Source organism: Bicyclus anynana, chromosome 4, assembly GCF_947172395.1.
Source record: "Bicyclus anynana chromosome 4, ilBicAnyn1.1, whole genome shotgun sequence".
Taxonomy (NCBI): domain Eukaryota; kingdom Metazoa; phylum Arthropoda; class Insecta; order Lepidoptera; family Nymphalidae; genus Bicyclus; species Bicyclus anynana.
Genome location: NC_069086.1, coordinates 2,896,122 through 2,910,731, shown reverse-complemented (window position 1 = coordinate 2,910,731; position 14,610 = coordinate 2,896,122). Strand labels below are relative to the sequence as shown.

Below are 14,610 nucleotides of genomic sequence, written 5' to 3'. Positions count from 1 at the left end.
AGGGCGGACGAAATCGCGGGTGACCGCTAGTATTGGTATAGATTTAAAAACAATCCAACAATAGTTCAACAACCTAGGTTTAACTATACGGAGTTCACTTCACTCTTTTGCTCAACGAGGTTTAAAATTTTATTAATACGAACTCCATTAGCATTACTTACACTTCAATTATCACAGTGATAATAACTCTGCGTTAAATATAACCGGGCCCGGGCGTACACTCTACACTTTTTATCTGGCGCTGAGGCTTTTATGAAGGATTATACCGAGTTTTATAGACGAACATTAACATCATGATTTGTGGTTTTTACTTTACATGCTCGCTCATATATAAATAAAATTTCGTTTTTAGGGATCTGTAGTCAAAGCTTTGCAATCGATTTGAATATTTAAACTGTCTATATATATGTACTATCCTACTAATATTATAAACGCGAAAGTTTGTATGGATGTTTGGATGTTTTTTACTCTTTAACGCCGCTACTACTGAAGCGATTTGGGCAAAATTTTGAACGGAAATAGATTTTACTCTGGATTAACATAAAGGCTACTTTTTATCCCGAAAAATCCATGGTTTCCCGAGATTTGCGAAAACTGATGATTTTGATAATATGAATGTTTGTTACCCTTTCACGCTTCGACTACTGAACCGAATTAGCTGAAATTAGGTATTGAGATATATTATAGCCTGGAATAACACATAGGCTACTTTTTATCCCGCAAAAATCCATGGTTCCCGAGGGATTTGTTAAAAACTAAATTCCACGCGGACGAAATCGCGGGCGTCTGCTAGTATTCCATACTTAGACGAGGTAATTGATTTTGTTTGTTACGCTTTCAGGGCTGAACCACTAAACTTATTTTAAAGATAGTTACACCACTGAAAAGCTACATAATCAGTGAGTGTAACAAGCTCCATAATATTGTCGTATTTTTACGGACTCTGGAACTACGGGGGTAAAACCACGGGGTGTCCGCAAGTGTACAATTCTCGAAACATTTATACAGTATAAAAAAAAGGTTCAGATATACCATTAAAGGGTTAGACACATAAGCCGCGATAGCCAAGTGGTTATAATCTCTGTCTCCGATTTCGGAGGGTATGGGTTCGAATCTGGTCCGGAGCATGCACCTCCAACTTTTCAGTTGTCTGCATAAAGATGATGTCTGATGATAATGAGTTTCAGTTCTAACCTGAAAATCGTATCTATAATGCTGTATCTTAGTTTCAGATGAAAATAATAAAAAAGTCGATAAAACACAAGGCCAAGACAATGGAGCTTGCTCATAGATAACATCAACGATTACGTAAAACCTACGTAGTGATTTACGTAAATACACGAAATCGGTCAACGTTCCAAAAAAAACAAGTAAAAACTTGCAAAACTAAAACATTTCTCGACACATTTATATAATAACTTGTAGGGATAAAATATAGCCTATAGCCTTCCTCGATAAATGGGCTATCTAACACTGAAAGAATTTTTCCTAATGGGACCAGTAGTTTCGGAGATTAGCGCGTTCAAACAAACAAACTCTTCAGGTTTATAATATTAGTATAGCTTCTTCTTTTCAAAGCTAGGGAGGTTATTTTATTGCTTACTATGCTTTTTTGTAAGAAAATTAAAGAAATGTGTTAGAACGATACGATAGTCATACACACATTATTTTACGAAACTTTGTTAGCCCATGCTCCTAACATAGATTCATTAGATAGAATTAAAGAAATAAATAAATTTATTCAAATCTAAAAGTTACAGACCTTCTACCCTACCTACCCTACCCTTACCCTACCCTAATGACAGCATGTTTGTCTGTAATCCTTTTAAGGAAAGGGTGTACCGTTCAGCATATGCCGTAAAAACATAATGCATGGCGCTGATTTTCAGCGGAGACCCGTGTGCCGACCACTTTCAGTTATTAAAAAAGTGTGTGTCAGCTCCGACGCTCGAACCATGTGGAGGTATATTTGCGAGCGGTCGGACTCTGGCGGAGACCACGTCGGCGGAGAAGCGATATGAGCGAATGGTTTGTGACGCAAACTTTGGATTTCTTCTTCAAGTGCCTGTGACAGTTGTTTCGTCATTATCAACCCACAGTCGGCTCACTACTGGGTTAAGCCAATAGTCCACCACGCTGGCCCAATGCGGATTAGCAGACTTCACACACTCAGAGAATTAAGAAATTCACTGGTATGCAGGTTTCCTCACGATGTTTTTCTTCACCATTCTAGACATGTGATATTTAATTTCTTAAAATGCACACAACTGAAAAGTTGGAGGTGCATGCCCCGGACCGGATTCGAAACCACACCCTCCGGAATCGGAGGCAGAGGGCATATCCGGCTATCACGGCGGACAGCTGTTGTTTGGTTATCTATACCTACTTATTTCTTGGAGTTTACTCTTTCAGATCGACTGTCTAAATAGGTGTATGTTGCCCCGCAGCGTACACTATGTACGTCTCAATACTACGCCTGAAAAGTGAAAGGTGCGCAACCGAGGAGCAGCAGACCGCGGCGTGCGCGCTTGCACGCATATGCACGCTAGTGGCAGCAGCGCACGGTGAAAGGTGCGCAGAATAGGTTGCGCACAAAAATGTAAGGCTGTCATTCATTCATCGAATTTTACTGCCCATATTTTTATCATACCGGGGGCTATTTATGAAGAGTCAATTCCTAACTCCAATAATTATGAGGTCATAATCATTAATAACTTTTTGAGGCACGGAACTTTTTAAGGAACAATACACATTTCCTCAATTAGAAAAAAACTCAACCGTTTCGTAATGAACTAATATGTTTTTGTACTTCGTCACTCAATTAGCGCGTGTGTATGACACATTGCAAACGTGACACAATGAAGCTTATTATTATGAAATAGTTGAGCGAACTGTGATTAAATACTTTGAGCGCTCCAATTTCCACATGAACGCATTGCCTTAATTGAATCTCGAACGCTTTCAAGCTACTCGTATTTTCCATAACTATACAGCTGCTCTCACAGAATAAAGAATGATCCAGAATGAGCCAGTGAAACCCATAAAAAAAGCAAACGTCACGCGTCTCCTTGACATCCGCATATACAAACTTTTTTCATAATTTAACACTAACAACAATTACGTAAATTAATATATGAATCAATAATTACCAATAAGAAATACTTCATTTTATTTCTTTAGTCTTTGTAAACAGTTTTTAAAATATTTAAAAACATGAGATGCCATTTTTCTTGAATAGTAATAAAAATTACTGATGCGACGCTGTACTGACTCGAGAATGTTTTAGTTTTGAATTTTGGTATTTGTAAAGCGTGAAAAAAAAACGTGCGCTCTATCTGCCTTTTATTCTGTAGTCTGTGTCTCCATACACCACTTCCACTATATACAGCTACACGCATACAGTCGTGTCGTTTGAAATTGATTCGTTAATTACTATATTGTTACTCCAGCGTAAGATCGTAATGCGTCAAATTTAATACGTACCTACTAACACATACACAAGGATTCTAAGGATAACAATACATATTTTTTATAATTATATTTAATACTTATTCGTAAAGTCCGTTAGCTTGGAAAGAGAGATAGACTGTGACAACGGGTGTGACAGATTTTAAGATACTAGCAGACGCCCGTGACTTTCGTTCTTTTTCACAAATCCCACGGGAATCATGAACTTTTTCGGGATAAAAAGTTCATGGTTCCCGTAAATTAATCTAGAACCTATGTATTAATCTAGACTAAAACCTATTTTCATTCTAAATTTCAGGCAAATTGCTTCAATAGCCGCAGAGTAAAGGAGGAATAAATATACACACTTACACAAACTTTCGCCTTTTTAATATTAGTGTGTGTATCACACTAATATTAAAAAAGCAACACTTCGCAAGGCGTAGAAGTATAATGTCAGCCTCTGACGATCAATGGGTTGGGATGTGCATGACATCAAGCCGATCGCGACCAACACACGATCAGTTTTATCGGCTGTCAAGCCGTTAACACTGCAGGCATGTGGGCTTATCGGACGGCTAGTATAAGGAGCACGTCCTACAAAGTGCCGCTCTGTATCCACCAATCTGAGACGTGCTCGTACGTTTTAAGCCTCAAACCAAAATAGGTATGGCCGTAGTACTTTCAGCCGTGATAGCCCAGTGACCTCTGCCTTCGATTCGAAGGGCGTAGGTTCGAATCCGATGCACCTCCAACTTTTCAGTTGTGTACATTTTAAGAAATTAAATATCACGTGTCTCAAACGGTGAAGAAAAACATTGTGAGGAAATCTGCATACCTGAGAATTTTCTTAATTCTCTATAGGAAAATATAACCCCAGAGAACTTGGGTTATTTAAGACTAAATACAAAGCTCTTTTATAATTGGATCAGCAAACAAATAACTCATAATACTAATTCCTTTTCTTCTACTACAATACTATGGTGGCGGCAAATTATTTACTGTTTGATTTTTCCTGTTAATTTAGTTTCCCATATATGTTAATTTTGTTATTTTTTTACCCTGTTCTTTTTTGTTTTTTGTTTCATTATTTTATTTTTCTTTGTATAAATTATATAATATGTAATCATGTATAAGTTTTAAGTTAAGACACGTCCGTGAACACACAAGGTTTCACCTGAAAACCAGCGCCACAGCTCGCTGTGGCATCGTGCTGAGGTAGATACCTTTTTTGTCCACGACCAGATGTATGTATTGTATGTTCTGTTTGTTTATTTTTATTTCATTACTTGTGTGTGGACAAATAAAGAGATTCTATTCTATTATATTCTATTCTATTATTAACACCCTGTATAAAGTAAAATTTATGCGTTCCAAAACACCAGTTCGATGCGCCTAGTGACGAGCGATTTCCAGTTAAATTAAGCTTAAAAATTTGGCATCAACACCACAGTCACATCACAGCCACAAAACAACAATAAACTGATGAGTTCACATTCGCTGGAAATACGCACTGAGCGCGACTCTTCACGCTCCATTTGTTAACATTTTATGTTCTTGCCTAAATAAATCTTGTAATGTTGTGTGCTTTTGTTAGGTACATTTCTTTTTATCCTGGAGACAAATGCGTTTTTTGTTGATGGTCTATTTTGGAGTCTGTACTTTACCTTATATAATGGACGTCGTGTTTGATTCTGATTTAGGATTTTAGATTTTATTGATTATACTCAACAGGCTATTTAACTAACTTTGTCGTATGTTAGTTGACATATTAGAAATATTTATTATAATAGGTTGTTAATAAAGACCAGCCGCTGACCTATTCACTAACAACCGATTAAAATAAACATCACATCAACTGAGAGATGATATCTACCTACGGTATGATTTCCACGAAGTGTTGCTAGTAGGCATCGAATGACATTTGTTACATATTAGGAGTAGAATCTCAATTTCGTATATGTCAACAAATAACGAAACATTATCACCATATACGAGTAATCCAACCCAACACCAACTCGCATTGATAAAGAGTGGTGGACCTACACTCCATATCTCGCTGATTAAATAGGCTGATCATTATGAGTTAAATCATAACAATCTTAATAAAACTTTCATAATTGAGAAGATTTGCTGCTGATTCTAGTTGATGGCTTCAAAACAAACTACATGACTTTAAAAATGTACAACAGATATTTTATTATCTGTGTAAAATACAATGTTTTGTTAACGAAAATAATGAGCTTGAATAAAAAAGTATTTGCTATTCTAGAACGGATTTGTATATTGTGCAACAAATGTCTTGTTTGTGGTTTCGGCCGATTTATTGTGTATTTACGACTGCACGGCTCCCATGCGATAAATTAGCGAATAGGTTTTACGAAGACTACGTTATATCAACAAATTTCCTGCGCGATAAATTAGCGAATAGGTTTTATGAAGACAAACGCTCTAACAACAATTTGTCTATTCGGTCAATTGAATACTGTTAACCCTACTAATAAATACTGATACAATGGCGTTCTTTCGGTAGTTTTGTATTGGAATAATTCCAAAGTTTGGTTTGTAAGAAAAATACACATAAAAAAGCTTGTAGGTACCTACTAAGTATGTACATTGTACCTACATATATTACGAGAATGTTCTAAGAGCGAACTAAATGCCTGGAGGGAGCATTTTATCTATTGTATCGTTTTGTGATAATTACTTGTGGATCACTATCAAAAATAACTAGTGTTATGTACTGTATCCACCAATAAATATTTTATTTTGGTTTAAGTATGCATACAGAATCATTTTTAACATGTTTGTTACCTTATAACTTATAACGTCATTTATAAACCAATTTAGAAAGTGCTTTTTTGTTTGTACTTTTACTGTTTGAAAGAATATACTTACAGATTGGTCACAATTTTCATAAAAATAATTCCAGTAATTTTGTGTTTGAATCAAAATCACTAAAATAAGTGCAAGTCTACAATACTATGCTAAGAACCACCTTCAAATCGATCCATAGATAAGTACGATATTATTTTTCGAATTTTAAAGTGCTTATTTGAAGTCGGTTTAATTATTTCGTTAAAAAAAAACGATTAACATAACAGGTAAGCTCAGTTTTTTTAATAGTGAACCCAAAATGTTCTGTAACTTTTATAACGCGTGTGACTCGAATTAGTCTGTATCTATCTCTGTCTAACACGAACTATAGATATAGAGAGGTTGATATATAGATAAACACAGAACAGACAATGCTACAAGAAAAAACTCATACTATCAAGTTATAAAAACATCGTTACAGAATAGGACAGTTATCAGATGTCTTTCTTATGAACGACTTGACTTGAAAAAACAACGCAATTTGCTAATAATTTCTAACAAAACAAACCACGTAGGGTTCGCCTATATACATAAAATTAAACATATTATGAACGAAATGAAAGAATAATCCCGCCACAGCTTTTTTCCGGTCAGTTGGCGATGTTTACATGTTAAACTGCGGGTATACATAAAAATTAACTTGCGACTATTTCAAAAGTGGAACAATCTATTTCGACTCTTATGTACGGGTTGTAGGGTATACTTTCACGTGCATGCGGTTTAAAGGTAGATGAAAAGCTCTATTCCGCCTATGGTTATAGGGTGCTAGGGTAGCTGAGCATAAAGATAAACAAGGATAATAGCAAAGTATGGGGTAATTCTGTGGTGTTCAGATACAAATCGGGATAACTTAGTGGGTACAACTTGAGCCTGTCATTCAGAGGGACAGTTTTATTTATGAAAACATATTAATTAACACTCCTCTTAAAGCAAGAAAGAGATTGAAAAAAAATAACTAATTTAATGGTCCACTGCAGCGTTCAGGCTTCCTCTCAGCTATAATAGAGCAATCTATCGATATTGTAAAGAGGTAAACTTCGAGGTAAACTTCAAAAGTTTGTAGGGGCGTAATCTCGCGATCTACTGAACTGTTTCTTTTACCAATAGAAAACAACGTAATTTATTAGTGTCATAGGTTGTATTTTATCCCCGTATTCCCACGAGAATACGATCTATTCGGGTAAAACTGAGGGGCGTCTGCTAGTTTAGGGATATAATTTTAAATCAGTAGTCAATCAGTGCCAGCTTCTTAGCAGAACATAAAGTACTTGAAGCTTTGCTTAACAGTTCATAAATATAAATAACTAATCAGTTTGGATCGTGCCGTTGCAAGAACCAGTCATGAATAAGGGCCCCGTATGAGTTCAAAGCTAGTAGGACCTACTCCGACGTTGTATAACGTGTGTTTTAGACGTGTTTCATAATAGGTTATAGTGTTTTCAGATAGTATGGGTGTGACAGTTCGTTTCACTATTGAATATTTCACAATAATAGTACGTATTATGAACGTCATAAGGCAACTGTCACCTTACCCATGCTAACTGAAAACCACTAACGGCTTCCGTGGTGCAGTGGTATGCGCGGCGGATTTAACACATTTAGTGCTCACTACTCGGATCCGAGTTGGGAGGGGGGATAGTAGCGGTGCCGCGCACTCGGATCCGAGTGACCGGCCTGTGCATTTTGTAGTAGTCAGTAAGCCGCCGGCGTTTGAGGTGAGTTTATGTTGGTTTGCGCGACCGCTCTGAAACATATTCAACTTACGAAAACGCGTATTGGTTTCATTATAACAGTGTAATTGTGACTTTTACACACGATCGTATCAAAGCTATTTTTGCACTAAAATGGACAATAAGGCTGGACCGTCTGGAAGTAAATCTACGAGTAGTTCTAGAAAAAAGCGTCGGCAAAGTGATGACTATGAGTCTGACTATAGTGATGAGGATGTGTATTCTCAAAGAGCTGATGAAGACTCTTCAAGTTCAGAGGACTCTTCTAGTTGCGGCAGTGATGATAGTATCTTTGATACTAGACTGAAGCAAAAGACGACCAGCCGTGTACCACCAGCTCAACCTTCAAGGTCATCTGCCCCAAAGACGACAAGCCATATACCACTAGCTCAACCTTCAAGGTATGACTAACTAATGATGTTATGAACGCATGACAATAAATATTTGAAAACAATGTGGAAAATGAAATCTCCGAGTGGGAATCGAACCCGTTCCTTCAGGATTCCATCCTTGACACTTTAATCACTAAGCCTCAAAAGCCAAATTCCTCATTGCTTTGAACCGTCTCAAAGAGGTGTAGTTACCATCAAAAAATGCTTAAAAATATTTATTATGAAATTAAATTGATTGAACTCAATAATAACAGTAAATTGTACTTAATTCCATTTAATTTTATTTAAAGGTCACCTGCCTCAAAGACAGTCAGCTGTGTACCACCACCTCAACCTTCAAGTTCATCTGCATCAAAACGTGGTTTATGTGAGTCAGATGGAAGGGCTATCATTCAATGTAAGCGATTAAGACCTTCATTTAGGGATGGCCCCACGCGTAATAATTCTACTCAATCGTTGAAGTTACCAGATCTAAATAGTTCCTCAGCATCGAAGTCAGCGCCTCGACTACTGGAATTTGATGGAGACGGTAGCTTTGAATTCAATTCTGAAATTGACTGCCGTCCTACATCGCCGAATATCGTACAGGACTATGGAGATTTTTTGCCGGATATACCAATTAACCCTACCAGTTCAACACCTAGCGTATCTCTTCTGAGATCCGATGCGATCACCCCCAACCTTTCGCCAGAACGTGATGACGTCTCTCCATCAATTATGGCTGTTCGGAGATCTGGAAGTCGTACTCCAGACTTACCCGATGATTTTTATCTATCACCCAATAACTCACCCTCTGGTCAAGGAGCCACTACCACCTGGAGCAGTGATCCAAGCTCCATGAAAAGCTTAGAGTTTACTAAGGAACAGGAACTCTTAGTGCCGCCTCCAACTGATCCTTACGAAGCATTCCGACTAATGATTGATGACGAGTTGTTAGATCTTATAGTTCGCGAGACCAACGCGAACGCAATAAGAGTCGGTAATGCACAAAACGTCAAACAAAACTCCAGAATAAAATCTTGGAAAGATTTAACAAAGGAAGAACTGCTGACATTTTTAGGACTCCTTCTTCACACAGGAACAATTCGACTAAACCGTTTAAGTGATTATTGGAAACGACACTATTTGTTTAATATTCCATGCTTCGGACAATTCATGTCACGAAATCGTTTTTTACTTATTTTACGATGCCTACACTTTACGTCTGTAACCAGTGAAGAAGACCGTCTCAATAAAATCCGACCATTCATGGATCATTTTAACAATAAAATGAAAACTATTTACTGTCCAGGTAAAGAGCTATCATTGGATGAGTCCATGGTATTGTGGCGCGGTCGGTTGCTGTTCCGACAATATATAAAAAACAAACGGCATAAATATGGCATTAAACTCTATGTTTTAGCAGAACCAGATGGTACGGTCTTGAAATTTCAAGTTTACGCCGGTGCTAATGATGAGACATCAGGGCAAGGACATAGTAGTAAGATTGTCTTCAAACTACTAGAAGAGAGACTGGACTGTGGCCATCATGTATACATGGATAATTATTATAATTCTTATGGCCTGGCTGTGAAATTGCTAGATCGACAGACATACTGCACAGGAACGTTAAGAAAAAACAGGAAAGATAATCCCGTCGAAATTGGCTCTGTTTCACTGGAAAAGGGAGAAAACAAATCCTTGTTCTTGAACGGCGTTCATGTCGGAAAATGGAGGGATAAGCGATACGTTCTGTATATTTCTACAGAACACGGTAGTGAGATGATGGAGACTACTTCCAAAAGAGGATCTATAGTAGTGAAACCAATGGCAATCGTTCATTACAATAATTTTATGTCGGGTGTTGATCTTCAAGATCAGATGTTGGCATACTATCCAGTCCAAAGGAAGACGCTGCGTTGGTACAAGAAGCTGTTTGTGCATATGCTGCAAATGAGCCTTACTAATGCATTGCACTTGTACAATACATTTTCGGCGAATGACAAATTAAATCTATATGATTTCCGTATGAAGATACTGGAGAAGCTTTTACCTGATCCTAATGATGTAAATCGACGCAATGTTTTGAAAGTGAAACACGAACTCACAAAAATAGAAAAGACCCGGACGAGAGTTAAGACAGTAGGAAGAGTCACGAAACAAACTATCGAAGTGGTCCGAAAAGAATGCAAAGGTTGCAAATCACAGAAAAAAAGGGTGCAAACAATTTATGAATGTAAGCAATGTGAAGGTTCTCCAGGTTTCTGTACAAAATGTTTCTGCCTAGCACATTCATAATTGTTTTCATTAAATTTTATTGTTTTGTTACCTATGTGGTTAAAATTTTCAGAATATTTTTTATTCCTTTGTACCTTTATGTGAGTGACTCACCTTTATTCTGTGACAAGTTTTCAATTAAACTTATAATTATTACGTACTGATACTTTTGATTGTATGGCTTTGATTTGATTTTTGATAAATATTATTGTATCGCTCAGATTTATGAATGTCTTCCTCAATAAATAATTATTCAAATGCGCATTATATTTTATTTACTATCTATATCCCTATGTTACTTAGGGATAATATAGCATTTAAAATGTAAAAGAATTATCGAAATCTGTGGAGTAGTTCCATTCCAACCATTGCTGTCCCTTACGCTCGGATCCGAGTGACCGGCACCTGGCGCGCTATGTGCCTAACACTCGGATCCGAAAAAGGTTATTTTTTATTAAAAAAATAATAATAACAATATACTTTCATCCATATTTTTAAACATACCTATATACTTAATCAAAATACGCCTTAAAAAAATTTGGTTTCTGCCTAATTATTTTAATAATATCTTAAGCAGTGAATGTGTTAATGACGGAGGTGCTGGGTTCCCGGATTCCCGGCTGGGCCGATTGAGGTTTTCTTAATTATTTGCCGTGTAGAAACCGAAAGGGGTGTGGATTTTCATCCTCCTTCCGTCCGCTTCCATCCGCTTCCATCTTAGATTACATCATCACTTACCAGGTGAGATTGTAGTCAAGGGCTAACTTGTAAAGAATAATAAAGAATAATTGAAAAATAAAAAATAATAACTTTTATATGAATAACACTTACAATAGTTTATATTCTAAAATAAAGAACTTTGTCGTCAAACGTCGTTGAAAATTCATGACTTAAAATTTAAATAAACAATGTCCAAACGAACTGGTATTAAAAATGATTCCCTCAAATCCGGAACGTTTGGTAACCGTTTGAATGTCTGAATGTCCATCGGAAATATTATTGACAGTCCATTAACCCGCGTTGTATGGACGTGTGAGCCGATTAGTGAGACATGTCGCCCGCGCGTCCGCCCTTTAAATACGAATGGTCGCAAATTGAGCGGTCCTTGTCAATGTTGTTTTGTATTCTAGCTACGGGGAATCGGACTTTTGGGTCGGGTTTATATTAAACGAGTAGACGCCGCGCGGTTGCAACCTCGTGGTTCCTGTTACCGTAGGAATACGAGGATAACATAGTATAACCTATATCACTCGGAGAAGAAGAAGAAGAAGAAATATACTTTATTGTACATTAAAACAAAAAAGTGTAGCTTCCCAACAGTGAAAGAATTATACAAATAGGTTCAAAGTCAATGCGAGCAAGCATACAAACAATAGAATCTTTCTTCTTTATAATCCTACTAATATTATAAAGGCGAAAGTTTGTGTGAAAGTGTGTAAGTATGTTTGTTCCTCTTTTACGCTGCGGCTATTTTTAGGCCGAAGCGATTTGGCTGAAATTTGGAATGGAAATAGATTTTACACATATTTTGTGTAAAACTGAATTCCACGCGGACGAAGTCGCGGGCGTCCGCTAGTATTAGTATAAATCATTATTATTAACCTATTTTAAACAGCCTAGTACAGTGTCAGGCCTCCTAAAGACTGACAGGTTCAAGCTGGTGGATAATTTTTAATTTAACATCAAAAGGATTTCAATGAGTGATTGGGTTTGTTAAGCGAAATACATACATAACAATAATCATAACATATATGTTGTTAACGCCAAAGAACGGCATTGTTGATAGTGCGGTCGAACCCTTATACTCTTCTAGTGTAGACTTTAACTTATAACAGATATAACGTCATCTTATAGAATAGAATAGAAATCATTTATTTGTTAACACAACACATAACTACATAATAACTTAAAACTAATACATATATATATATATAGAAAATATGTTGTGCCAAAAAATGGACCTGACTCAGCTAAAATTTGTTGTGGGTACATCAGTATCCACAACATATCTGGTATTCTGTCAGACCCTTAGGAGGGAAGAACAGAACACATAAAATAAGTCAAACAAAAATAATTATATCATTAATAAAATAAAACAAAATACAGTTAAAAATACGGTACTGTAATCTCAGAAGAACAAAAAATTTAATCTCAAAAGCTAGCAAAAAGAAAAGAAAAATTAAAAAAAAAAGGAAAAAAATATAGAATTAATTGTTTATTATTAATTAATAATTGCTACAGTCTGCTTTTTGGCAATCTAACAAATACAAGCGAAAAATTTTCTTAAAAGTAAGTTTAGATTATCTATAACAATTTATATATATAGTGAAAATTTAATTTTAACGGACACTTCGCTGCTAAAATTCAAAATAGTGTTTTTCTTCTCACCTTTCGTGATCCTGCAAATATTTAAAAAAGATCCTGTAGTCAGGATGTCATTGTGTGAATTACAATAATTTATATAGGTAATCATAATTTATTTGGATATCATAATAAATTACTTGGGTCCGACCACTTCTGTAACCAAGTGACCCCAACCTGCAAAATAATTTCTCGCTCGCAATTATCAACAACTTCGCACAAAGTTCATCAACAAACTACAAACTTGGTATTTGAGTTAGAAATATCTAAGTGTGTGTAAACATTGAAAGGATTGTCAACAGAACATGAACCAACTTGCGGGCAGCGCACCTTTAATATCACTATATAAATAAAAGAAAATCCTCCAGCCAAGTCGACCTTTTTTTTAAGTAAAACTTTTCCGATTGCCTTGAAATTTTCGTCTATCGATTTTATAGCATGTAACATGACTGATCGTGGTGATAATGGGCTGATAATGGAGATGATGATGAGGTCCAGAGATTACTCCCAAAATCTCACTTTACCTCTATATAATATTAGTATAATTAAGCAAAGATTTACGCTTATTTGCAACGCTATAAAAGTCCTCTATATGTAGTCGTTAGGGTGAACCATTGCTATTTATCTTGAAAAGGGATGATCGATAGAAAATATATTCTCTTATAACACCACGGATCATCACTCATCACACTTCGCTTCTTATTTAGGTCGATAATATATATTACTATATCTACTTGTAAGAACTTATTTGTGAATCAAGCAGTGGTTCTTTTTTTTAATAAAGGTCGATACCCAACATGACTTTAGCTTGGCAACTTCATTCGTAACACTCCCGCGCGGGCCGGGGGCGTGTAACGATGAATGAAAAACCCACGACTGATGCACCTCACTTTGCTACACGCACGATTTCACACCCGCGCAGCCTTTCCCCCGTCGCCCGTATATCACGAGAGTGTCGGTAATCAACTTGCCAGACTATATATTCGCATATCTTCTTCAACTACGTTCCAAAATATATAGTAACTATTGTATAGTCCCACAGGTCCGAAGATTGAGTTAGTTTAAGAATATTATCCATATCTTTGAAATACCTATGACCAGTGGCGTGCAGTTCGTAAATGCAAAAATGCACTGCCTACCCTAAGGGCTCATTACGAACCTGTATTGTTGAAGTCACTTTCCTTTCAGCACCTATTGTGCATACCCTAGCTAAAAACCTTGTGCACGCCACTGCCTATAACTTATATACCCTTTCTCTTTGAATTATTCAAAATAACTATTAGTGTAATCAAAGCACTTTATCTGTTTTCTGTGAACAGAATAACATAATTCCTTCGAGTAAGTTTAGGAATAATCCAACGGGCGGGATCCCAACCTCTCAAGGTCGAGTACGTTCCGTTACCCATTGGAATATAACTTAATAAAAATGTACTTACAATTAAGTTCATTTCTATTGTTTTTATATTAAATAGTAGTAGCCAAAAGCAAAGTATACAACATTTCCTCAAAGTGAGAATATCCTATAGAGCTGGTCTTTCTTCACCGGG

At 36.5% G+C, this 14,610-nt stretch overlaps 2 protein-coding genes across 4 annotated transcripts in view; one reads left to right on the top strand and one right to left on the bottom strand.

Annotated features, from left to right (window-relative positions):
- Positions 1-14,610, bottom strand: part of LOC112058332 (adenylyl cyclase 78C) — a 106,457-nt gene that overhangs the window by 22,193 nt on the left and 69,654 nt on the right. The window lies entirely within an intron of this gene.
- LOC128198081 (piggyBac transposable element-derived protein 4-like) lies at positions 7,918-10,862 on the top strand. Its single transcript, XM_052881431.1, has 2 exons — positions 7,918-8,455; positions 8,737-10,862. The coding sequence occupies exons 1-2, from the start codon at positions 8,169-8,171 to the stop codon at positions 10,721-10,723; spliced, it is 2,274 nt and encodes a 757-aa protein (XP_052737391.1). The 5' UTR covers positions 7,918-8,168; the 3' UTR covers positions 10,724-10,862.